The 24,156-nt window shown below is 45.0% G+C and overlaps 1 protein-coding gene across 2 annotated transcripts in view; it reads right to left on the reverse strand.

Moving 5' to 3' along the window:
• CILK1 (ciliogenesis associated kinase 1) overlaps positions 1-24,156 on the reverse strand; it is a gene marked incomplete at both ends in the record, with an annotated part of 39,821 nt that overhangs the window by 4,286 nt on the left and 11,379 nt on the right. The window contains 8 exons of one of the 2 annotated variants that reach the window (XM_080700323.1): positions 422-550; positions 3,712-3,860; positions 3,949-4,142; positions 6,065-6,385; positions 8,586-8,753; positions 10,697-10,868; positions 12,935-13,067; positions 23,259-23,338. In XM_080700323.1, coding sequence (XP_080556449.1) covers positions 422-550; positions 3,712-3,860; positions 3,949-4,142; positions 6,065-6,385; positions 8,586-8,753; positions 10,697-10,868; positions 12,935-13,067; positions 23,259-23,338 — 1,346 coding nt within the window. Of the gene's footprint in view, positions 1-421; positions 551-3,711; positions 3,861-3,948; positions 4,143-6,019; positions 6,386-8,585; positions 8,754-10,696; positions 10,869-12,934; positions 13,068-23,258; positions 23,339-24,156 lie in introns of both variants that reach the window. The other variant, XM_080700322.1, reaches the window with a different exon arrangement.

A 24,156-nucleotide genomic window follows, 5' to 3' on the forward strand; every position in this document is an offset into this window, starting at 1 on the left:
GGCTAATTAGGACTTCTTCAATAAAAAGCAAGAGGGCTCTGCGGCCTGCCCACCCTCCAACTGGAAGGGATTCAATGCCCTGGCCCAAGGTTGGGTCATCGACCGGCCAGGCAGCTCAACTCCACACCTGCCTTGGAAGGCAGCGCTCAGGGACTCAGAGGCTGGGCTTGGTGAGTCTGCAACATGATTTCTGGTTTCCCCTTGAGCCAGGGAAGACTTTGCTGCACTCCATACTATCCCTGAAGGCAGAACCTGTGCTATTTCCCCGGCCTCAGGGCCCACAGCCAAGGAGAGAGGCCAGGACTGGAAGAGAGCCCTGTGTCCTCCTCCCTGGAGGGCCTCTCCACCTCTCTCTGGGGCCACCTCGTAGCAGCCGGGGAAGGTACTTTTTGTCATTTTGGAGTTAACAGTCATTACTCACCTGAATTTATTTTGCTGATGACTGACACCGTCCCTGAAGATTTCCCAGACAAACCAGAACTGGACCACGGATTAGATGGAATAAAGTCTTTGCCTGAATTTGGGAGCATGCCATTTCTTATATTTATTCCTAATAGAGAAGAAATGGGTTTAGAATGCAAAATATGACAAATAAATTTTTTAAACCCCTGTGGTAATAACATACAATGGAATATTATTCAGCCTCAATAAAGAATGCGATTTTTTATATTTTTTTTGGTGGTACTGGGGTGGAACCCAGAGGCTTTCTACCTTCAGGCTATACTCCCAGACCTATTTTTTATACTTTATTTGGAAACAGGGTCTCACTAAGTTGCTGAGAGCCTCACTAAGTAGCTGAGGCTGGCTTCGAACCTGCGCGATCCTCCTGTCTCAGCCTCCCAAGCGCGGGGATTACAAGCGTGCACCACCATGCCTGGCTAAGAATGCGATCTTGCCATTAGCTAGAATGTGGATGAGCCTAGAGGACATTATACTAAGTGAAACGGGCCACACACACACACACACACACACACACACACACATATATATATCATGATCTCACTTATATGTAGACTCTGAACAAAAACAAAAAGCCCATACATATATAGAGACAGATAACAAAATAGTAGTTATCAGGAGTGGTGGCATCCAAAGAAGAAATGAGGAGACAATAGCAGATCATATCGGATGAAGGGGTCTAAGGGTATGATGTGCAACAGGAGGACCAGAGGTAATAAAATTGTACTAGATACGAGACTCATGCTAAATGAGTATATTATTCTTCCCATTACTACTGCTGCTGCTGCTACTACTACTACTACTACTACTACTACTAATAATAATAATAATAATAATAATAATAAAATAAGAGTAACTAAATAAGATGGATCTGTTAATTTGCCGCTTCAGTAAACTTTGTACTATCTCTATGTAACCCATAACATCACGTTGTATGCCTTAATTAAACACAATGAAGTCTATAAAAATGCAAAACACACATTTAATCTTGTACCAAACTTCACAGATAAAATTAACACACAGCCCCACTGGTCAGAAAGCTATGGTACAAACATCAAGGCAAATCTGATTAGGACATTATCTGACAGATGGCGCAGGGAAGACACCATCTTTGAGGGTGGTTTGTGGTCTCACTTGTGGGTGGCCCGCGAGAGGTCGCTCGTACATCTAGCAGTCGATCTGTTCCACATCCTGAGTGTCTGGCACTGCCTGGGCCTCCCTGTGCCTGCCCTGCCTCATCTCCCCTCTTCCCAGCCCACTTCCTTTCTGTTACTGGCCCCGGTTCTTCACCATCCCCTTCTCCACCCCACACTCCAGCTCTGAGTCCTGTGCACCCCTCTTTCTGTGCCTGTCCTGTGAGGTCCACCCTCTCATCCGACCTGGAGCACCCTCACCATCACAGGTCTACGACTTCGGTCTATGCCTACAGCCCCCCAACTCTGGTCCCTGGAATTCAAGGCCTCTGGGGCCAGTGCTGCCTTGACCTTGACTGACTCCACCCACCACGCCCCTCTAAACTGCCCTTCTTAAGCCCTGCTTGGAGGTGCACACTTGTAATCTCAGCATTCGGGAGGCTGAGACAGGAGGATCATGGTTCACCGACAACCTCAGCTACTTAGTGAGGTTCTTTGCAACTCAGTGAGACCCTGTTTCAAAATAAAGAATAAAAAATAGGGCTCGGGGTGTGGCTTGGAGGTGGGATGCCCCTGGGTTCCATCCCCAGTAACACAAAATAAATAAATAAATAAATAAACAAACAAATAAATAAATAAATCTATCTGTCTGGCACTGCAGTTATTTTTCTGAATCGAAAACCCAAATTCCCCTTTTATCCTTCTCCTACTTCCCCTGCAGCCCAAATGAAACAGCAGCCCTCCAGTTCTCTCCCGCTCCTCTTGGCTTGTGGTTGCTGTAGTGCCCATACACCCGGATCCTTCTACATCTGTCATCTGGCCAGTCTTCTTCTAGGTCATCCTAGGAATGGTCAGGCCAGTCGTCTAAGACCACAGCATCAATCTGCTAAAGTGGGGCAGGATTTGCCATATCCCCAGCCGGACAGTGAAGAATTTAATACATTGGAAGAAACTCATCTCCCTCACCAGCAGCAGCTTGCTGAGGTCTCACCCACTTAACACACAGATGCAGGTAAACCCACGCCACTGTTCAATTAAAACCCTCGAAGCCACCCAGACAGGGTTATCTAAAGACATCATCAAGCCAGGCATGGGGCATGGTAGCCTAGGCTCAGTACTTAGGAGGCTGAGATAGAAGGATTATAGGCTCAAGGACAGTCCCAGCAGTAGTAAGACTCATCAACCTACTGACATCCTGTTTTAAAATAAAATAAAGCTGGGGCATGGTGGCCCATGCTTCTAATCCCAGCATTCGGGAGGCTGAGACAAGAGGATCACAGCCAGCCTCAGCTACTTAGTGAGGCCCTTTGCAGCTCAGTCAGGCCCTGTTTCAAAATAAAAAATAAAAAATAGGGCTGGGGGTAGAGCTTGGAGGTAGAATGTCCCCGGGTTCCATCTCCAGTATCACAATAAAAATAAATAATAAATAAATAAATAAATAAATAAAAATAGGGTTGGGGGTATAATTTGGAGGTAGAATGCCTCTGGGTACAATCCCCAATACCGTAAATAAACAAATAAACAAATTCCTTAAAGAGCTTCCCATTGTTTGTGAAATAAAATCCAAGTGTCTTACAAGGTCCCAAAGATGCTTCCTGTTCTATTACTACATTGCCTCCTCTCTGGCTACACTCTGGGCACAGCAGCCTCTGCCAGAATTGGTGGAAATCTTATAGGAATATTTGCTGAAGCTTGGGTCTCATGTTTTTACCGTATCTAGTCACCTGAGGTATGAAATTTGGTATAAGAAAAGGGGTCCAACCTCAGAAGAGGGAGAAACTGGCCAGAACTAGGCAGCACCTCTAAAGCTCTCCACCAGGCCAGGATGAGGAGAATTTGCCAGTCAAGAAACCACGGCTGGGGCTGAGTCACACTTTCTGGGCAGCACTGCAGGGGCTCCGTGTCAATGATATACTCTGGTGGGTGGGTGTCCTGTATCCCATTAAAGCTTGAAGAGTTTCAACTGGAGGTCTGACAGGGTGTTACCTACATCTGTATGCTGAGTAGGCAGGAGACGCAATTTGAAAGTACCTGCCTCCCCAAACAGAATCTTCGTGAAAACCGAGATGCCAATGACAAGATTCCTTACCACCGATCGGGGTAATGGCATTTACGTTACCAGGCAAGTATCGAGCGTGGCGCAAGTAGTGCTGCTTGGCCGCCGAGCGCAGCGTCGGGGTGTCTCGCCTCTGGTAGGATGCCTGCGTGGGAGCACTGCTGCCCGTGCCCCCGGGCTCCGGGGGCTTCAGGTCCAGAACGCTCTCGAACCTGAACCAAGAGAAGCGGGCTTGAGTCAGAGGGAGAGCCAGAGGCCTTGCCGCCCGCTCAGGCTGGCTCGGGAACAAGCAGCACTCGCCTGCAGAGAGTGTCCTCGCTCTGTCGCTTCTTGGTTTTCAGGTCGATCCTGCTGAGGGAGGAGGGACTGAAGTCCAGGTCATCCAGGTCGGCCCAATCCTCGGAGTCCTTCGTGGACCTGGAAATAAGGCCCCACCTTCTCCGGCTCTTTGGCTTGATCTCGGCGTTTTTGTGTTCCAGGCCAGGTAGGGTTTTCTGTGTAGAAAGGAAAAGGGAGAGAAAAGCAATACTTGGCGTCAATGGATTTCAGCCATGAATAATTCCTATTCTGAACCTCCTCTGTTATGAAAAGGGGGTCCTGAGGTACAACATGCTCCAGTACCCAGTGCTCCCTGGGAAGGGCACTCATGGGAAACCATTCCCAGACCTCCTGTGTCTCACCTACCCTGCACACGTTACAGTGGCTGCCATACACTGAGCACACTCAGTTACATAAAAGGAGGATTTTAAAAAAGGAAACTTGCCAGAAGTGGTGGTACGCGCTTTTAATCCCAGTATTTGGAAGGCTGAGGCAGGAGGATTGCAGGTTTGTGGCCAGCCTCAGCTACTTAGTGAGGCCCTCTGCAACTTAGCGAGACCCTGTTTCAAAATAAAGAATTAAAAAAAAAAAAACAGAGCTGGAATATATCTCAGAAGTAGAATGACCCTGGGATCAATCCCTAGTACTGAAAAAAAAAAAAATTAGCCAGGTGTTGGGGGCTAACACTTGTAATCCCAATACTTGAGAAATTGAGATAGGAGAATTGCAGGTTAAAGAGCAGACTCAGTAACTTAGCAAGGTCCTCCACAACTTAGTGAGACCCTGTTTCCAAACAAAAAACAGTAAAAATAGGACAGGGGGGGCAGTGTAGCTCAGAGGTAGAATGTCCCTGGATTCAATCCCCAATAACTAACACAACAACAAGAACAACACACACACACACACACACACACACACACACACACACACACAGAGAATAAATAAATAAATAAATAAATAAATAAATAAAATTTTAAAAATTAAAATAAAATTAAAAAGAAAACTTAAGATTCTTCTGACAAACTAAATTATCCTTCGGGCTTCATCCCTGAAAGAGTTACTATGCGGTCTATTCTTCTAATGGAGGTGTAAGAGATTATTGCTAACCTGTCAGCAGTCCCACTCTTTCATGGAATACAATATAAATCGCCTTCTTTGCCTTCTCAGTAGATGAGGACAGAGGCTAATTTTTAACTACAGAATTAGCTACAACAGGATATCACCCAATACGCGACTTCCAAATCATGGTTTTGGGTGAAATGGACAGGCTAGAGATACCAGCCCCTTGACCTCTGGCAGCATCCTCACTGCATGCAGGGCGATCCCATGCTCGGTGAGTGCTCCTTGATAAAAAAAAAAAAAAAAAAAAAAAAAAAGCACCTCTTTGGGTAGTCAGAGTCTTCACACAGCATCACAAAGCTAATGTAAATGACAACGCCTGTCAAGCTACCATTCTGCTGAATCTAACACTCCTTGTTTCCTTCTGAAAACCAGCCCAAGAAAAGAGAAATCTGTGCTCAGTCAGCGGCTCAGCATTAACAACACTGACCGACAGCAGCTACACAAATGAATAGCGATCTACTTTCAACACACCTCCACGAGCATCGTGACCTTCGTTCCTCATGAGCAACCCTGTCTGGTGGGCAACACGAGCATTATGACCTTCCCTTCATGAGGAGGAAACTGAGTCCGCCGGGATTAATAAGAGCAGTGACTAACACTTACCAGGTTTTAACCTGTGCCCCGTACTATGCTAAACTCTTCTCAAGTATTAACTCAGTCCCTAAAACAGTCTCATCAGGTATTCACTATGATTATTCCTATCTTTCGGTTGAAGTCATCAGGGGCAAGGAAGCCAGAAGACTGCTTAGGGCTCAGGAGATGCGAGACCCCAGCAACTGGCTGCAGAGTCCTGCTCACCACCACGACCCTCAGCTGACCTCACGATGGCGCGCTCATCCAGGGACCCTTCGCCACTGCCTGGGATTGCCAGGGTCAGTGTGGTCCATTCATACCCTCCTCACTGAAGAGGAAAACATTTCACACAATCCACGTGGTCAGACGGGTAATAGTAGGAATAAGTTTGCTTGCTACTCACCGCCTGAGAGTTCTTGTTGTGCAGGGACGGGAAAAGCAGTGGGCTGGGCTTGTCCTCCTGAGGGTGGCTTGGGTGCTCTGTCCTGGGGGCCTCTGCTTTGCAGGGGTACACGAGCCGCTGGGGGTGCTGGCTGGCTTGATGCTGCCGGGAAGAAATACGCGTGTGTGGCTTGGCTGGGGGCTGGGCGGGAGGGACGGGCTTGATGTGAGGACCTGGACCCGCCTTCTCCAGGGTGTTCTTCTGGGGTTTTCCTGAATCCTGAAGGCTCTGTGTGGTGCTGCCCAGTGGGTGTCCAATCTGGAAATAAGGATATCGAAGTGCCTGGAACGACAAATGAGGTGTCAGGAGAAGAGTCTAGCACAACTAGAAGACACCATCCTCAGTTGGCAAATACCCCTGTGATTTTTCTCATCTAAGACACCATAAAATTATGTACTTGTTGCAACACCTTGGATAAACCTGCCGGTTATAACCTGCCTATCAGGTACAAAATAAACAGGCACACGCTTTTATCCCAGGAATGCCAAGGATACTATAGTTAAACTTTCTCTGCCAATGCAAGGTTTACTTGCCAGTTGTTTTGAACAGTCAAGTTTTCTGGATAACTGAGGGATAAATCTTGAAGTGTTGGGATTTAAATTTTTTTTTTTTTTTTTTTTGGTGGTGCTGGGGGTGGAGCCCAAGGACCTTCTACCCCCGGGCTACACTCCCAGACCTATTTTTATATTTTATTTGGAAACAGAGTCTCTTAAGCCAGCTGAGGCTGGCTTCAAACATGTGCGATCCTCCTGTCTCCGCCTCCCAAGCGCAGGGATTACAAGCGTGCGCCATCACACCCGGCCTTAAAATTCTTTTGGACATATTACCTGTATTCTATTATGTTTGAAGAGAAGTTTTTTTGTTTTTGTTTTTGTTTTGTTTGTTTGTTTTTGCAGTGCTGGGGATGGAACCCAGGGGCATCATACCTCCAAGCTACACCATAAGCCCTATTTTTTTTTTTTTTTAAACAGGGTCTCACTGAAGTTGCAGAGGGCCTCACAAAGTAGTTGAGGCTGGCCACGAACCACGATCCTCCTGTCTCAGCCTCCCAAATGCTGGGATTCCAAGTGTACGCCACCATGCCCGGCTTGAACAGAAGTGTTTTAAAATAACAATATTTCTTCATGAGTCTAGGCCACAGCTGTAAATATATGTAATGATTATATGTAAATAAAGATACAGAGGCAAATAATATGGGTACCGTGGTAGAGGTCCTGGACTCTGGTATCGAATTTGAAAAGCCTTATTTGTAGTCATCTTAGGTATTTTTGTGCATTCTTTAAAAAACCAGTTCATCAAGCCAGGCATGGTGGTGCATGCCGGTAATCCTAGTATTTAGGAGGCAGAGACAGAAGGATCACAGGTTCATGGCAAGCCTCAACTACTTAGTGAGGCCCTCTGCAACTCAGTAAGATCCTGTTTCAAAATAAAGAATAAAAAATAGGCCTGGGAGCCGGGCATGGTGGCCCATGCTTGTAATCCCCACTCTCAGGAGGCGGAGACCAGAGGATTGAGGTTCGCAAACAGCCTCAGCTACTTAGTGAGGCCTTTCTCAACTCAGTAAGAACCTGTTTCAAAATTAAAAGGACTAAAAAAAAATAGGGCTGAGGGTGTAGCTCAGAGGTAGAATGCCCCTGGGTTCCATTCTCAGTACTGAAAAAAAAAAGAATAAAAAATAAAATTGGCTTATAATCATTAAACTACTATATAATCTTAAATCATAAAGAATATAGCTAAAAACGTTCTCCAGAGGCAGGCAGATAAGCCTGTTTATTCATGTGTGCACTAACAATTGAACCCAGGGGCATTCTACCTCTGAGCTACACCCCCAGCCCTATTTTAATCTTTTTAAATTTTGAAACAGGGTCTCTCTAAGTTATGGAGGCTAGCCTTGAATCTGCAATCCTCCTCCCAAGTACTGGGATTAGAGACAGGCATCACCACATCCGGCACTACCTGTTTATTCTTATTCCCACATATATCTCATCATATAAATTATATGCTAATTTTCAAAGTAGCTATTTAAAGTTTAACCTAAGCTACTCTAAGTTTCAAACTATTTTAAGTTCTTAGACCTTATATAGTACAAGTGGTATTCAATACTCTTTTCACCCATAATATTATTATTATTGTGTGTGTGGTACTGAGGGTGGAACCCAGAGGCTTTCTACCTCCGGGATATACTCCCAGACCTATGTTATATTTTATTTGGAAACAAGGTCTCACTAAGTTGCTAAGAGCCTCACTAAGTATCTGAGTCTTCATTAATAAAGTATTGAGTATTAATTGAGTATTAATAAAGTATTAAAGCTGAGTATCCTCAGCTGCGCGATCCTCCTGTCTCAGCCTCTCAAGCGCAGGCATTACAAGCGTGCGCCACCACGCCCGGCTTTCCCCCATAATATTAAGTAGAATATTTCTGCATGTGGCTTAGAGAAATCGTTCAGTTAGGAGTGAACTTTGAAGCCCAGTGGAGGCAGACCTGACTGGCCGTGGGCCGTTTCTTGGGATCCCACTGAAGCATGTCTCTTAGAAGCTGGATCGCTTCGCTGCTGGCGTTTGGAATCAGGGTCTTCAGGTTATTGGGTATGCACTGGGGCCAGCGGAAGTTCATGGCACTTGATAGTTGGTAGCCTTCGGGCCAGTCGGTCTGAAGGAAGGAAAAGACAGAAAACCTCTTCCAGGCCATTGCTGCGACTTGAGTTTGCATTCCACCACGCGAGTGCATGACGGAAAGGCAGTTACGGTATTAAGCAGCTGAGATTCACTCTAATGGCAGTGTGTATGGTGAGACCAAGCTGATAAGGAGATTAATGAAGACACTACGGAATATGAACTTTGAGAAAAAGTAGAAAAGATACTGGATTTGCCATCAACTTGCTTTTATAATCTTTACATAAGATAGTCTATCTCTTGAGATTTTAAGATTGGACCAAATTAGAATTTCCCCAAGTATATCCCAGGAGACAGATTTTAGAAACTGTTAATAAGATATATATTTTCTTTGGGGGGATGGGCAAAATAAAACAAAATATCTTGTTCCTGGCCAAATAAATTTGCAAAATCTTATATAGTATTACATCTCTAACTTGATTCAACATATACATGCTAAGGAGACCAGCAGAAAACTATTCTGCCCAGTCTCAAAAGTTCTACTTTTTCATACATTAAATCTAAATGCTGGGGCAAATGATGGGAAATGCTGGACAACTGGTCTCTAAGGTTCCTTCTAGTCCCAACACTACTGTTTTGTAAGACACATCCTGATATAACTGCCCCTTTCCCTTTTCCCAAAGCCAAGGAGCACTATATATATCTTATGTCATTCATTTAGTCCCTGCGTGAATGCTTAGTGCGGTTGAACATCCGAAAATAATCCAACATGAATTCTGCCCTGAAGGACATCACTACCCTTCAAAGAGAAAATAGGACATTTATTTAAAAATACAATAACACAGAGTAAAAAAAAAAAAAAAAAAAAAAAAAAAGACAAAGGCCATGGAACAGCACAGATAGAGACATGCAGGAAAGGAAGAGATGCCAGCAGGGGTCAGGAAACCCTGAAGAGGGGACAGTAAGGATTCATTCAATGACTTTTTAAAGAAATTTGAGGGTCTCGTTGGTACAGTAACTTCATACAGTAACAGTGCCGGGACCTGGGCACAGATCTTTGCTCTGAATGAGTTTATGATCTGAGAAATGGAGGTGCACACAGAACACGGCTGAGGAAGGAGAGGAGACAGGAGAGAGTGAAGAGGAGGATGAGCCGGGGCCTCGGGAGGAAATCAAGATCCGATCACGTAAGAGACAGTCACTCAGACAGAGGGCGCACGCGCAGGGCACAGAAGCCAGGAATTCCAGGGCACACGGTCAGAAGGTCAGGCACGAGGACAGGCATGCGAGGGGTTGGTAGTGGGCAGAGGATGGAACTGTCAGGAGACAGGGAGAGTAACCACAGCTGTCTTTAGGAGGATGAATCTGGCCACAAGTGGAAAGGGACACTGGAGGGAAGAAACTAGAAGGCAGAAAAATTGAGACGGTAGCCTCGGCATCCATGAGCTGGGTGACCGTGTTCCGTGAGGTCAGCACTTTAAAGGACAAAAGCCACGTGAGTGATAACAGCACCCGTCCTGCCTCCGTTTCCCAACAGGGTGCCAGATGGGACCACAGACAATGGATGGAGGGAGGACACGTGTTGGGTGGGAAGAGAAAAGCCAGTTGCTTCGGGAGCTGTGCTTGAGTGATGGAGAGGGAATCGGGAAGAATCCCTGAGAGAGACAGCGTTGTAAATATATGGGAGTGAAGTCATAAAGGAGGCAGGCGAGGGCTACAGATTCCATTTGTGAGACTTCTGGATAGATGCAAGTCATAGCCATGAGAACCAAGATGCTCTGGAGAGGAGAGGAGATGACGTAGAGAGAAAGCAGAGGAGCCATAGTAGACATCACTGCTGAGAGGCAAGGGAGGATGCCAAGGTTGAGAGGAAGATTCTAGAACAGGCTAGAATCTTCTAGAACATTGCCAAGACTGCACAGCACTGGGCAAAGGGAGCCGCTGGCTTTGGCCCACGGGGCCTTTGTTCCGCATCATTACCTTTTTCGGTGTTCCCAGCACTTGGCAGATTTTGAATATCGTGTCAATTTCACTGGCCCCAGGGAAGAGCGGCCTGAGGGTGTACACCTCTGCCATGATGCAGCCTACGGCCCAGACGTCGATGGGGGAGCTGTAGTTCGTAGACCTCAGGAGGACTTCTGGAGCCCTGTACCTGGAGGGATAAAGGTCACCGCTAGCTGTCGCTGCCACTGGTCAGAAGTAAACTTAAACAACAAGTGATGCTTGGTAGGAGCTGATATGTGTATGTTCTCTCTAGTTCAGGGTGACTCGTGAACCTGTAAGGATCTGGCAACTGCCATGGCTGCCGTCAAAAGTAGAGCTGCCCTGTCTCAGAGCCTCCTCTCATGAGCACGGCTGTAGAGCAGGTGGCTCCTTAGCATCTTTGAGAGACAGAGAGAGAGAGTGACTGGGAGGGAGGGAAAGAAAGAGGGAAGGGAAGGGAACAGTGGAGAGGAGAGGAGAAGAGAGGAGAAGAGGGGAGGGGAGGGGAGGGGAGGGAAGGGGAGAGGAGGGGAGGGGAGGGGAGGGGAGGGGAAGGGAGGGGAGAGGAATAAAGCTAATATGAAGGCGACTTCTTCGTCATGGCACACTATAAATCAACTCATAAAAGTTTTAACAATAGCAATTAGATGGCAGATCTTTGGAGAATCTTTTACATGACCCTTTTGGGAAACAGTCTTCAGGAAGGCCTGTGTATAATTCTTACTTAATCTACAGAGAAGCATAAAGGGTTAATGGGTTTCCTTTGTGTGTGTGTGTGTGTGTGTGGAACTGGGAATTGAACCCAGGGGCAGTCTACCTCTGAACTACACGCCCAGCCCGATTTTATTTCTTATTTGGAAACAGGGTCTAAGTTACAGAGAGCCTTGCCAAGTTGCTAAGGCTGGCTTCGAACCTGCACTCCTCTTGTCTTAGCTTCTCACGTACTGGCATTACAAGTGTGTGCCCAGCTAATGGGTTTCCTTTAAAAATTATTTATAATGCCGGGCATGGTGGTACATGCTTGTAATCCCAGCACTCAGGAGGCTGAGACCAGAGAATTGCAGTTTGTGGACAGTCTCAGCTACTTAGTAAGGCCCTCTGCAACTTAGTGATTTCAAAAATAAAAAATAAAAGTTTCAAAAATAAAATATAAAAAACAGGGCAGGGGGTGTAGCTCGGAGGTAGAATGCCCCTGGGTTTTATATCCAGACCTGCAAAAAAAAAAAAAAAAATTATAATGCGGGGCGTGGTGGTATGTTTGTAATCCCAATACTGGGGAGGCTGAAACAGGAGAATCACGGGTTCAAAGCCATCCTTGGCAACGTAATGAGGCTCTCAGAAACCTAGTGAGGCCCTTTTTCCAAATAAAGAAATAAAATCAGGCTGGGAGTGTAGCTTGGAGGTAGAAGGCCTCTTGCTTTAACCCCCAGCATCAAAAATAAAATAAAAATTATTTATAACACACTCTTTTGTTGGTTTGGTTTTTCTTTTTCTTTTGGTACTGAGGATTGAACCCAGGGACGTTCTACCTCTGAACTACACCCTCAGCCCTTTTAATTATTTATTTTAAAGCAGGGCCTCATTAAATTGCAGAGGTTTTCACTAGATTGCCAAGGCTGGCCTCAAACCTGAGATTCTCCTGTCTCTGCTTCCAAGACTTGTGATTACAGACATGTACTCCAGACTCATCTACAACTCAAGTTTTATTTTTCATTTTTTATTTTTTGTCAGTACTGTGGATTGAACCCAGGGTCATTCTCCTCCAGTGTTGGGATTACAAGTGAGCGCCACCACACCCAGAAATTCAAGTTTTTAACCTCATCCTATGCCCACAAACCTACAAATGGTATTTCAGACTGTGCTCTTTCACTCAGTGAAAAGATCCTATTTATGACTGATGTTATCCTAAGCATAATGGTATCTTTTTGTAGAAGTGCAATGAAATGATTTTGAGAAGCCGGGCGTGGTGGTGCACGCTTGTAATCCCAGCATTCGGGAGGCTGAGACAGGAGGATCGCGGTTCGCGGACAGCCTCAGCTACTACTTACTGAGGCCCTCCGCGACTCAATGAGACCCTATTTCAAAATAAAGAATAAAAAATAGGGCAGGGGGTGTAGCTCAGAGGTTGAATGCCCCTGGGTTCCATCCCCAGACCCAAAAGGAAGGAAGGAAGGAAGGAAGGAAGGAAGGAAGGAAGGAAGGAAGGAATTGATTTTGAGAGAAACTATTATTCACCATCTGGTAGACACATAGTCTGTGTATGGAGGTCTTGATCTGATTTCTCGGGCTAGTCCAAAATCTGCAATTTTCACGAGTTCTGGTCCCATACAGAGGAGGTTCTCAGGCTTCAGGTCCCGGTGGAAGAAGCCTGTGGAAACAGCGAGGAATCCAAATGCAAGCCTGCTTCTGCAAGACTCTTTGCAGCTGAATCGATGTTTTCATAACAGCTAAACCTTAAAACGTAGTCTGAGGACACCAGGGACACTGGGCATTCACCCCACCGTCCTTGGACTTCTCACAGAAGTTCACGCATTTCCGTTTGCAAAAATCGGCTGAAAGCTGATTTTAAGATTTTTTTTTCTTTTACAAGAGAGACAACTTCTTTTGAAATATCACAACTCATATAACTTTGCAAAACAAACTGTCGCTCAAGGAAAAAATATTATTCCTACTCTCTCCAGGTCAGCTAGAAAAAAAAAAAAAAAACAACCTCAAGATTAAAACTATTTCAAAAGGCAACAGTCAAGGTGGGCGTGGTGGTGCACACTTATAATCTCAGTACTTGGGAGGCTGAAACAGGAGGATCTGGGTTCAAAGCCAACCTCAGCTACTTACTGAGACCCTGTTTCAAATTAAGAATAAAAATTGGGCTGGGGGGTATAGCTCGGAGGCAAAATCTCCCTGGGTTCAATCCCCAGCACCACAAAAAAAAAAAAAAAAAAAAAAAAAAGGCAGCAGTCTTAGGAGTATAAGTTTATACCACAGAAGAAACACACAAAGGGTTTATGTATATACAATCTAGTCATATCTGGGATCTTGGCGCACGTGTGGCACACGATTAAATGTTAAGTACTTATCACTGTGCCTAAGGAAGCAGAACAGGGTGCATCCGAGGCTCATGCTGTGAAAGACGGAGAAAACTCAACACGTGGGGACGCTCAACATGGCAATTGCCGAAGAGTACTCAAGCACCCAGCCACCAGCGAGCTATGCCCACTTCCTGAGAGGGCTACCAACACGGACCTCATTCAGTGTGATTCAGTCCCAACGTGCTGCCCTCACTGGCAAAATAACTCTGCTGCTGCTGCTGCTGCTGCTACCACTTTTTAGCACGATCATTACAATGTTCTAACTAGCACATCATGGGGGAAGTTAACAGCTATCGCGGAGACACCATTCCTGTGCAGCCCCAGGGCTGGCCGCGCTCAGGTTTCCGCCTCTGTTGTGCCTGATTCACCACTCTCGAGCTGTCCAACAGGATAGCAGTCAGAGGTCACTGTCACCCCTGTGTCAGTTTCCTTCCCGCCCAAATCAAATCCAAATCTTTTATAATATTGCCAAAGACCACCTGAATGTGTTGGGTCCCTCGTTGTACAGACAGCAATGGACCGTGCTGCATTTCCCACCCATCATCTCCCCGCACTCCATCCCCTCCCGTCCTCCAGCTTCCCTCCCACTCGCTCTCATTGCCGTCTGCACTGTCTCCTTGTCACGGGCCCTCCTTTCTCCAGCTTCTAAGGATTCCCACATATCCTCATCACTTAAACAATATCTTTCCCTCGAACCCCCCCCCCCACATGAACACACATTAAAACAAACTTTCCATGAAACCAGTGTGTGTGTGTGTGTGTGTGTGTGTTTTACTGGGGATTGAACCCAAGGGCATTCTACCCCACTCCTATTTTACTATTTTGAAACAAGGTCTCACTAAGTTTGCAGAGGGCCTCGAGTTGCTGAGGCTGGCCATGAGCCTGTGGTCCTCCTGCCTCAGCCTCCCAAGTGCTGGGATTATAAGTGTGTGCTACCATGCCTGACTCCATGAAACCTTTTAAAATTACTTAACATGGCGGGACTCCTTTCAGTCTACTTAAAACAATAGACAAATGTCTTTTCCAACTCTTTCATCAATTGGTAAATTGTAAAGTGTGTTCAATTATCTAAAATTCCTCGTTCCTTTTAAGTTCGTTGCATCAATTCCCATTAAAATTATTGAAACTGCAAAGACTGGTGGCACACACCTGTAAACCTAGTACTTGGGAGGCTGAGAAAGGAGAATCGAAGGTGCAAGGACAGCACAGCAATGTACGATCCTGTTTCCAAACAAAATAAGTAAATAAAAAGGGCTGGGGAGGTAGCTCAAAGTTAGAATGCTCCTGGGCTCAATCCCTAGCCACACACACACACACACACACACACAATTGTTGAACCCTTCCTTTTTGGGGCCAGCATCAGTCTCAACCTTTGCCATTCTTTAAGACTTACTCTGAGCTTCCCTTCTGTGAAACCATTCTAATACGCCAGCCTCCTCCATTCATTGGTTCTCTGTGACCGAGAAGTAGTCACAGAGGCCATGCCAGAAATGGCTGAGCTCCGTGGATTCAGAAGTAATCCAAATGGCCACAGTGCTTAGTTCTTACGCTGCCCCCATGTACATAGCAGACCTCTTCTGATCAGATGGAGTACGAGACTGAGTACTGCTTTAAGGGCAGAGCCCACATTTATTTATTTTATTTTATTTCTTGCAGTATGGTACTGGGGACGGAACCAGTGGCATTGTACATCCGAGCTACACCCTCAGCTCTATCTTTTAGTCTTTTTTATTGTTGAAACAGGGTCTCACTGAGTTGCAAATAGCCTTGCTCAGTAGCTGAGGCTGTCCATGAACTGCGGTCCTCTGGTCTCAGCCTCCCAAATGCTGGGATTACAATGTACACCACCGCGCCCGGCTTCAGGGGCCACATTTATACTTCTGCTAAATGCCTAGCACAGTGGTAGGAGTGTGGCGGTCTCAGAGTAGATTCCTGCTGATTGAATAAATGGTGTAGGATGGTAGGGAACATGAAGGAGCCTAACAGTGACAGATTTACCTGAGTCTTGCAAGAGGGAGGGTCAACAGAGAACAGACCAGAGCTGTGCGAGGCAGGAAGGGAGGAAGCCTCACAGAGCTGCAGTCTAGACCCAAGGGCGTCTGACAGAACTAACTCTATTAGTCAGGGTCACTTGCCAAAGACTGTCTCTGCTCGAATGGAAGGGCAATTGTGGTATGGATTGTGACTTATCACGGAAAGCAACAGCGCTTTAATAGAAGGACGTTCTTTCTTCTCTTTTATCATTCTGAAGACAACAGGGCCTAGTGCCAGGTCAGGTTCCACCTGGATGGTTCTACGGCATAATGATGGGTCTTGGCGATGCCTGGCCTAAATGGTCAGGGCAAATGTCATTATAGAGCCTGTATCCCAGTCTCGACAAGAGGATGAAGGTGCAGAGTTGGGCAAATGCATTCCAGACAGACTCAAGTGGGAGCAGGGAGTCCTTCCCAGCAGCAGGACGCTTCTGCTTTCACAACACAAGGACTGACTGGTCAAAGAAGCGAGACCCATGTTTAGACTGAGACATAAGGTGGTTATATTTCTAGCATATGTGTATGTGTATGTGTACATATATATGCATGTTTGTGTATTATAAAATATCTTTTTAATATATTTCACTGCTTCATTCTTTTTTACATTATACTGATATATATATGTGTGTGCGTATGTGTGTGTGTATATATATATATATATATATAGCCTTCTATATACCAATTCCTTGAAGTATCCTAATCAAATTATCAATAAATCAACCCTAAAGTACAATAAGAACCAAACTTGCAGTTGTCACCAAATGCAAAGAGTGATTCAATATTAGTCAAGAATGGCCTTTAAAATGAAAGAAAAGAACTTCTGATAAGGACACATTTGGATGGCTTATTATCAGCCTAATTAAATACAGATTACCCACGCCCAAGTGGGCGATGTCTGTTCAAAGACAGTTAAAATTGAGTCATGGTGTTTGGACTCTCTGTTCTTCAGAGCACCCTCCGGCATCCAGACGGCCTCCCCGTGAGCTCTCATCTTGGACTTGGACACAGAATGTGTGGTGTCCTGGGCAGTCCATAGAGTGACCTTTGTGAACGCACCAGGATGATTCCCGTGGACCCAGGAATATGGGAACTAGAGACCGTGGGTTCTCTTCCCCCAAAACTCGGACCATTAAAAACACTCTGATGGAATGAGAAATGGCAGGAATCACTCCCTTATTGAACAGATGGGAAAAGTGAGTAACAGGAAGGGCGTGGATGAATTATTCACCACCCCACCAAGAAATGAATCAACTCTAACAGTGTCAAGAGCAGTTCTTTCTCTCTCCATCCAGACAGCTCAATCCCGACTTGTGGCTTTTGTCCTCTTCAGCCCAGATTAATTCTGCTTCTCTTTGCAGGTTCCTTTTCCTCCTCTAAGTGGGGTAATTTCTATTTCCAAACTACGTGATGTTTCTCTTATAATGACTCATCTGTTCTCTGCTCCCTCCACAGCAATCTCTTCTGGCTCCATGTCTAACACCCACCTCAGCGAACCGGAGGTTTCTCCCTGTGAGGTCATCTGGTCACATGGGTTTGCACTCAGATATGAGCACTGTTCTCACAACTCAGACCTTGTACTCTGCGTCTACCCTGATCCATGCTCCTGCAGACACCAACCACCTCCCCTAACAGCCTGATCCTATCTTCCTTTAACCCACCTCCACAGAGAACCCATGCGCCAATGAAACCAAAGTAAAGATTCCCAGTCCCCACAAAGCCTTCCAAGCCATTTCCCTTTCATACTGCAGGGCCGGGAGGAAAACTGTATCTGTCAGTTGACATATGTTGTACCTATTTTACCATCTTCAACAATAAGCCTTTATAGCAAATGTGTTAATGTCTGCAGAACATCTAGCCCTCTCAATTATTGAATAATGTAGCAATTACCTTTTATTGGTCTTATACCTCTGAGTCTTATTTCTTAGATATTAAAAGTACAAGGGAAGCCCAGAGTGGTGTAAAGGCTGAGGAAGACGGGAAGCTAAGACAGGAGGATTATAGGTTCAAGGCCAGCCTCAACAACTTAGCATGGTCCTTAGCAATTTAGTAAGATCCTGTTATAAAATAGGGTTGGGAGTATCATGCATGGTGACGACTCCTCCTCCTCCTCCTCCTCCTCCTCCTCCTCCTCCTCCTCTTCTTCTTCTTCTTCTTCTTCTTCTTCTTTCCTCTTCCCTCCTCCTCCTCCTTTTTTTTTTTTTGGAACTGGAGATTTAACCCAGGGGCATTCTACCTCTGACCTACACTCCTAGCCCCATTTTATTTTTTGTTCTGAAATAAGGATCTCACTAAGCTGCAGAAAGCCTCACTAAGTTGCTAAGGCTGGTAACAAACCTATGATTCTCCTGTCCTAGCCTGCCAAGTACTAGGATTATAAGCATGCACCACCATGCCTACCTACAGAGTGTTTATCTCAGTTTTAACAAAATATTATTATTTCCACATAAGAGGCAATGCAGCTTAGTGGTCAGTGTGCAGACCAGCTGGGCCCTGGTTTCAAGATTAAATATGTCATATCTGAAAGTTTTAGAGCAGTGCTCGGCACATCAGCACCCTTATAAGAGCCAGTACTAGTGTTAGAAAGTTCTCTCGTTTTACCTTCCCAACAACCTGTTGAAGTGCGCAGTCATAGCACCGCTTTTCTGCCAATAAGAATTCAAGCTGTGAGGCGAGTGTTGTGCCCGTCTCTAAAGAGGTAGCACTGCAGCTCCGGCCTGACTCCTGGCTGGGTGTGTGCTCTGCTGCTGTAACAGCCATAACAGTGAACCCATTTCACTGTTCACCCCTCTGGACTCCTGGTCGACTGTGGAAATCAGAGCTCACAGAACTGCGGAATGCTGCTACGGTAAGAACATTCCTGTTCAAAACTAGGGACGGACCTGCAATTAAAGTTCGGCATACTGTGTGCCAGCTGAAGGATCTTCCTTTTCCTCCTGGCAGAAAACCTGTTACGCTAACTTTCTCATTAATAACTACTGGGCAGGGAAAACACCAAGCCACAAGAAAGGCTTACCCTTCCCCCACACTCTGTGACTGATAAATCCGGTATGAACATACGAAAATGGCCAGAGATTACGCAAACGCCATGCACTTACATAGTGCACCTTTTCTGCTGATTGAATTTTAGATAATACTAAATTTAAGCCTACAATGTTTTTATTAAGAAGGCCAGGAAACTGAGCAACACACAGAGATGCAAAGGGCTGTCTCCAGGTCACACACACACACAGCACGACCTGGTGACACACAGAAGTGGGAAGCCACCTCTTGGGGCCGAACGTCCTCAGAACGACCTACTGCATTCCTACGACCTGCAGGAGGGTGAGACAGATATGTGTAAGGGCAGGTCAAGGATACAACGACGGCCTGTTTGCATTAATTATTTAATTTCTGCAAAGTACATATGCTTGAGGCTTGCTCACTCGTGCCAAGTAGAGCCATGTGTTTGGTCCCCGTGGGGGAAGACGCTCTGCTACGTGAAATACGGCCATAGCAACTACCTGCAGTACTGTGCTGCCCTCTCCAAGGGATTTACTCCCCAGGGCAGCACGAACCTTCTCACACTGAGAATCAGCGATCAGGGAAGAGCACGGAGCTCACTAGACAACTCTGGGAGATGCTTTAGATACTTTTCTCCACTACTGGCAAAAAGGGATAATATGAAGGTATCTGTTCGCCTAGCCACAGCTAAGTCCATACCACATAGAAACCATAGTGTGTCTAGGAATCATTTATCAACAAAAATGGGCAGAACCTGTACAATTAGTATCTATTCCACTTACAACCATTATTTTCTTCGTCTCCTATTTATTTTTCTCTTTGAAAACAGGCAGGATTTTCTTTTCTTTTTTGGATTGGGGATTGAACTCAGGGGCACTCTACTGTCAAATTACACCCCTGTCTATTATATCTACCTATCTATCTATCTATCTATCATCTATTATCTATCTATCTATTAGTACTGGGGATTGAACCCAGAGGCAGTCTACCTCTGAGTTATACCCTCAGTCCAATTTTTCCTTTCTTTTTTGTGGTACTGGGGATGTAACCCCAAGGGTATTCTATCTCTGAGCTACACCCCCATCCCTATTTTTTATTTTTATTTTGAAACAAGGTTTCACTAAGTTGTGGAGGGCCTAAGTGGCTGAGGCTGGCTGCAAACCTGTGATCCTCCTGTCTCAGCCTCCCAAGTCCCAGGGTTTTAAGTGTGTGCCACCATTACCAGCTTCCGATTTTTTTATTTCTTATTTGGAAACAGAGTCTCACTAGGTTGCTGAAAGCCTTGCTAAGTTGCCAAGGCTGGTTTTGAACCTGCGATCCTCCTGTCTTAGCCTCCCAAATACAAGTGTGGGCTACCATGCCTGGCTTTATTTTTTATTTTGATACAGGGTCTCACTAAGTTGCTGAGGCTGGCCTCAAACCTAGGACCCTCCTGTTTCAGACCCTGGAGTACTAGGATTACAAATGTGCACCAGTACACCCAGCTGAGGACAGACAAGTTTTCCTAGTGAAGCATGACAGACAGGCACAGACTATCTGAACTAATCTACCTTCTACCACTCTATTGCACTGGGACCTCTGGTGGGTTTTTAAAGGTGTGTGTGTGTGTGTGTGTGTGTGTGTGTGTGTGTGTGTGTGTGTATGTGTGTGTATGTTACCAGGGATAGAACCCAGAGGCATTCTACCTTCGAGCTACACCCCCAGCCCAATTTTTTATTCTTTATTTGGGAACAGGATCTCACTGAGTTGCAAATGACCTTACTAATTAGCTGAGGCTAGCCACAAACCCAGATCCTTCTGTCTCAGCCTCCCAAATGCTGGGTTTACAAGTGTGCACCACCACGCCCAGCTCGGGTTTTTAAACTTCTCTGAACCCATTTTCTTTTCTTTGAAAGGAACAGATGCCATCTGTTCTTCTTACCTGAGCAATTGGCAAGGAAATAAATGAAGTAACAGATGACATGTTATTAAGTTCAAACAAGAACTGGACACATGACTGGTGGGAAAGTGTCAACAAGGATTTTTGGCAATGGTGGTGGTACTGAGAATACAAAGGCAGAGGTCCAACCTCAGTGCTAAGCCTTCTCTGGCAGTTTCCACACACAGCGTAAGTGTCTGAGGCACAAGAGGGAAGCTGTGCAGAATTCCAAAGGGCCGTGATGGTAACTGGTGCTAAATTATTAGCTACAAATATACGTGTGTGTCCGTGCATGTGTATTTGTGTGAATGGACGAGCGGTTTTGTACATGCAAGTACATTTGGGTGTATTATAGAGGTGGCTGCTGTGTGTACATAAAGCTGGGGGCATGTTTGTGTGTGGATGGGTGCCTATGTGTGGTGTGTATGTGCCTGTGTATAGACAACCATTTGATTGGGTAAAGACCTGCATGAAAGAATACAAGTTCTTTGAGTCTCATGAAAAGTAGCAAAAAGGAAAAGAAAAGAAGAAAGTCCAAGAATCTTTCCTTTCCTTTAGGGTCTCGGTTTCCAGTCCTAAGCAAACAGCCCAGGTCACTGGAACACGGTGACTGCTTGCTATCTGGAAGCCTGCTGGTTGACATAGCTCTTTGGCAACTTCCTTTGCTTTCTCATTATACCTTTTCCTGGAGCTCTTAAATCTAGTCAGCGACCTTCTCTCTGTCCCTAAGACACCCTGCCGGAAGTTTTCAGTGGTTTGCAAATTCATATCATCCCTTGTGAATAAAGACTAAAGTGCTACTTCTATAAATACCAGTGGACTCAGAGATGGTTTGTTCTTGAAGCTCTTCATGACAATTGCTTCAAGACTGGACTCAGTCTTGCCTATGACCTGCTGATAGAGATTTGCAGAAGTATCTTATATCTGCTTATGTTTCACTAAATCTCTGTGAGGGGCTACTTGGCGGGGGAGTAAAGAGCAAGCTTGAAATGATCCCAGATGCACTGTGCCACCTTGCGCAACAGAAGACTACTCACTGCCAATTCGACCCTCTGAACTGTGTCGTCAAAGGGTTGCAACCCTTTCTGCTTACTGGGAAACGGAACTCCGCTGTTGGTACAGTATTGACAACAGCGACAACATCTTCAGCTGGAGACTGAACGGATTTCTGCCTGTGCAAAGGCAGCCACGTTGCCCATCTGTCTGCGTGTTAAAATGACCTCAAATGACCTTCTTAGAGGGCTTCTGGCTTCACCCATACAAATGTCCATCTGGCAGCACTGAACTCCCAAGAAGGTCATCGATCCGACTCCATGTGAGCCTGTGTCTAGTTAGTAAAGATTAGCAAACCTCCAGATAGTTGCTGGAGATTACAGCCTCAGACTCATCGCTGCTTAAAACCTTTCAAAAGCTCAGCTTAGAAGACAAATAGAGACGGCAGATTTCCTGAAGGGTATACAGTTGTCAGCTACTCTGGCTCTTCTAAATCTCTCCCTAGACTACGCAGATCCTCCCTGCAGCAAATCGCAGTGGGCCTCAGCAGAACTGTTCTCTTGAACTGTGTGATGTAACGAGCCTACGTTGAAGGCTATGACAGATTCCTCTATCTGACCTGACACTGTGTCACCTGACATGCTATCCCCTCTAAAGGGCCTGTGACACAAGTTTTTCTTTGGTTTTGGTATCAATAATAGTTTTGCTTTCTTTTGGCGGAACTAATTTTTTGCTCTGTTTTTACCTTGGGAAACTACATAGGTTCTGACTGGTTGTTTCCTATTTTGCTTGGTATGACAAGCTCACACCCACATCTGTGTCTTGCTTCCACTGAAATAAAACTCGCCAACCGGCGATTCGAGGAGTGATTTCACCTCTAGCTAGACCCACGGCTTGCTTTGCTTTTTGTCTCTTTTTTCCCATTTGCTAATCTATAATTTATTTTATTTTCCTGTGTTGCAATCGATCTTACTAGGCCACTTTTAAATCCTTCAGAAACAAATTGAAATATAAGTATTTTAGAAAAATGAGATGCCATAGTGAAGGAATATTAGTGATTTGCTCCAGGGATATGAAAAATGTCTTAAAATTTGATTCTGAGGTTTCTCAATAATATATCGGTTATGGTCGGGATAGTTCTCAGATCTATAACAAATATAATATTAAAGCTTAAAGAACAAAAACACAAGGACATGATCATTGAAAATTTTAGAACTCAAGTTCCAAAAGACATTCACGCTTCCTACGATTTTTTTCTTGTGGGTTTGGGGATGATATCCGGGGGCATTTGACCTCCAAGCTACATCCCCTGCCCTCTTTTTTTTATTCTTTGTTTTGAAACAGGGTCTCACTAAGTTGCAGAGGGCCTCACTAAGTAGCTGAGGCTGTCCTCGAACCGCAATCCTCTTGTCTCAGCCTCCCGAATGCTGGGATTACAAGTGTGCGCCACCATGCCCGGCTTCCTACAACTTCTAATTGACGACATTTTGCTGCTATTCAAAAGCACAATTCTCCAGGTCACCTACCGTGTTTGTGGATAAATGCGAGTCCTTGCAATATCTGATACATGATATTCCTTATAGCAGATTCAGGAAACAATTTATTTCTGTATGGAGTAAAGGAAAACAAAATTACAAATCTGGGCTTAGGTATTAAAAGTAAATCCTTGCTATCTTGTTTTATTGAGTATATCATAAGAAATTAGGGCAATATTTGCTGTTATACTAATTTTTGGTCAGCTCCTTTTATATTAAATACCAAAGAAAAACAATCATTTGTCCATACAGAGGGGCTATCTTATAACTGCCCCAAACATTCAGATACCTTATAAAGAAAAGACTAAACATTTTATCATTTAAAAATCCTTCTAAAATAACATAAAAAATTTAAAATTCTTTTCTCCTTGATATAAACTAAACTCTCCATGATATAAACCTCTAAAATAACATAAAAAAATTAAAAAAAAATCTCTCTCCATGATATAAACTAAAACTTCACAAAAAACTTGAGTGCAGGAAAAAGTTGAGGTCTTTGGGATGAAGGCCTTATGAGATGCAATGGATGTTCCTATTTTACCCCTAGTTTCATTGTTGATATTAACAGTGAAGATGTGATATGTTCGGTCAAAAGGATTCTACAAATTGCATTCTCTTTGCTACCCAGGGACTCTACATGGTTCACTGTGTGTGTGTGTGTGTGTGTGTGTGTGTGTGTGTGTGTGTGTGTGTTGCTGGGGACTGAACCCTGGGGCATTCTACCTCTGAGCTACATCCTAGCCCTTTTTATATTTTTGTTTTGAAACAGGGTCTTGTTAGGTTGCTGACAGTCTTGTTACAGTGCTGTGGGCCTTGAACCTATGATCCTCCTTTCTCAGCCTCCCAAGTACTGAGATTACCGGTATGCACCTCCATGCCTAGCTTACAT

This window comes from Muscardinus avellanarius (assembly GCF_963383645.1).
Source record: "Muscardinus avellanarius genome assembly, chromosome: 8".
Lineage (NCBI taxonomy): Eukaryota > Metazoa > Chordata > Mammalia > Rodentia > Gliridae > Muscardinus > Muscardinus avellanarius.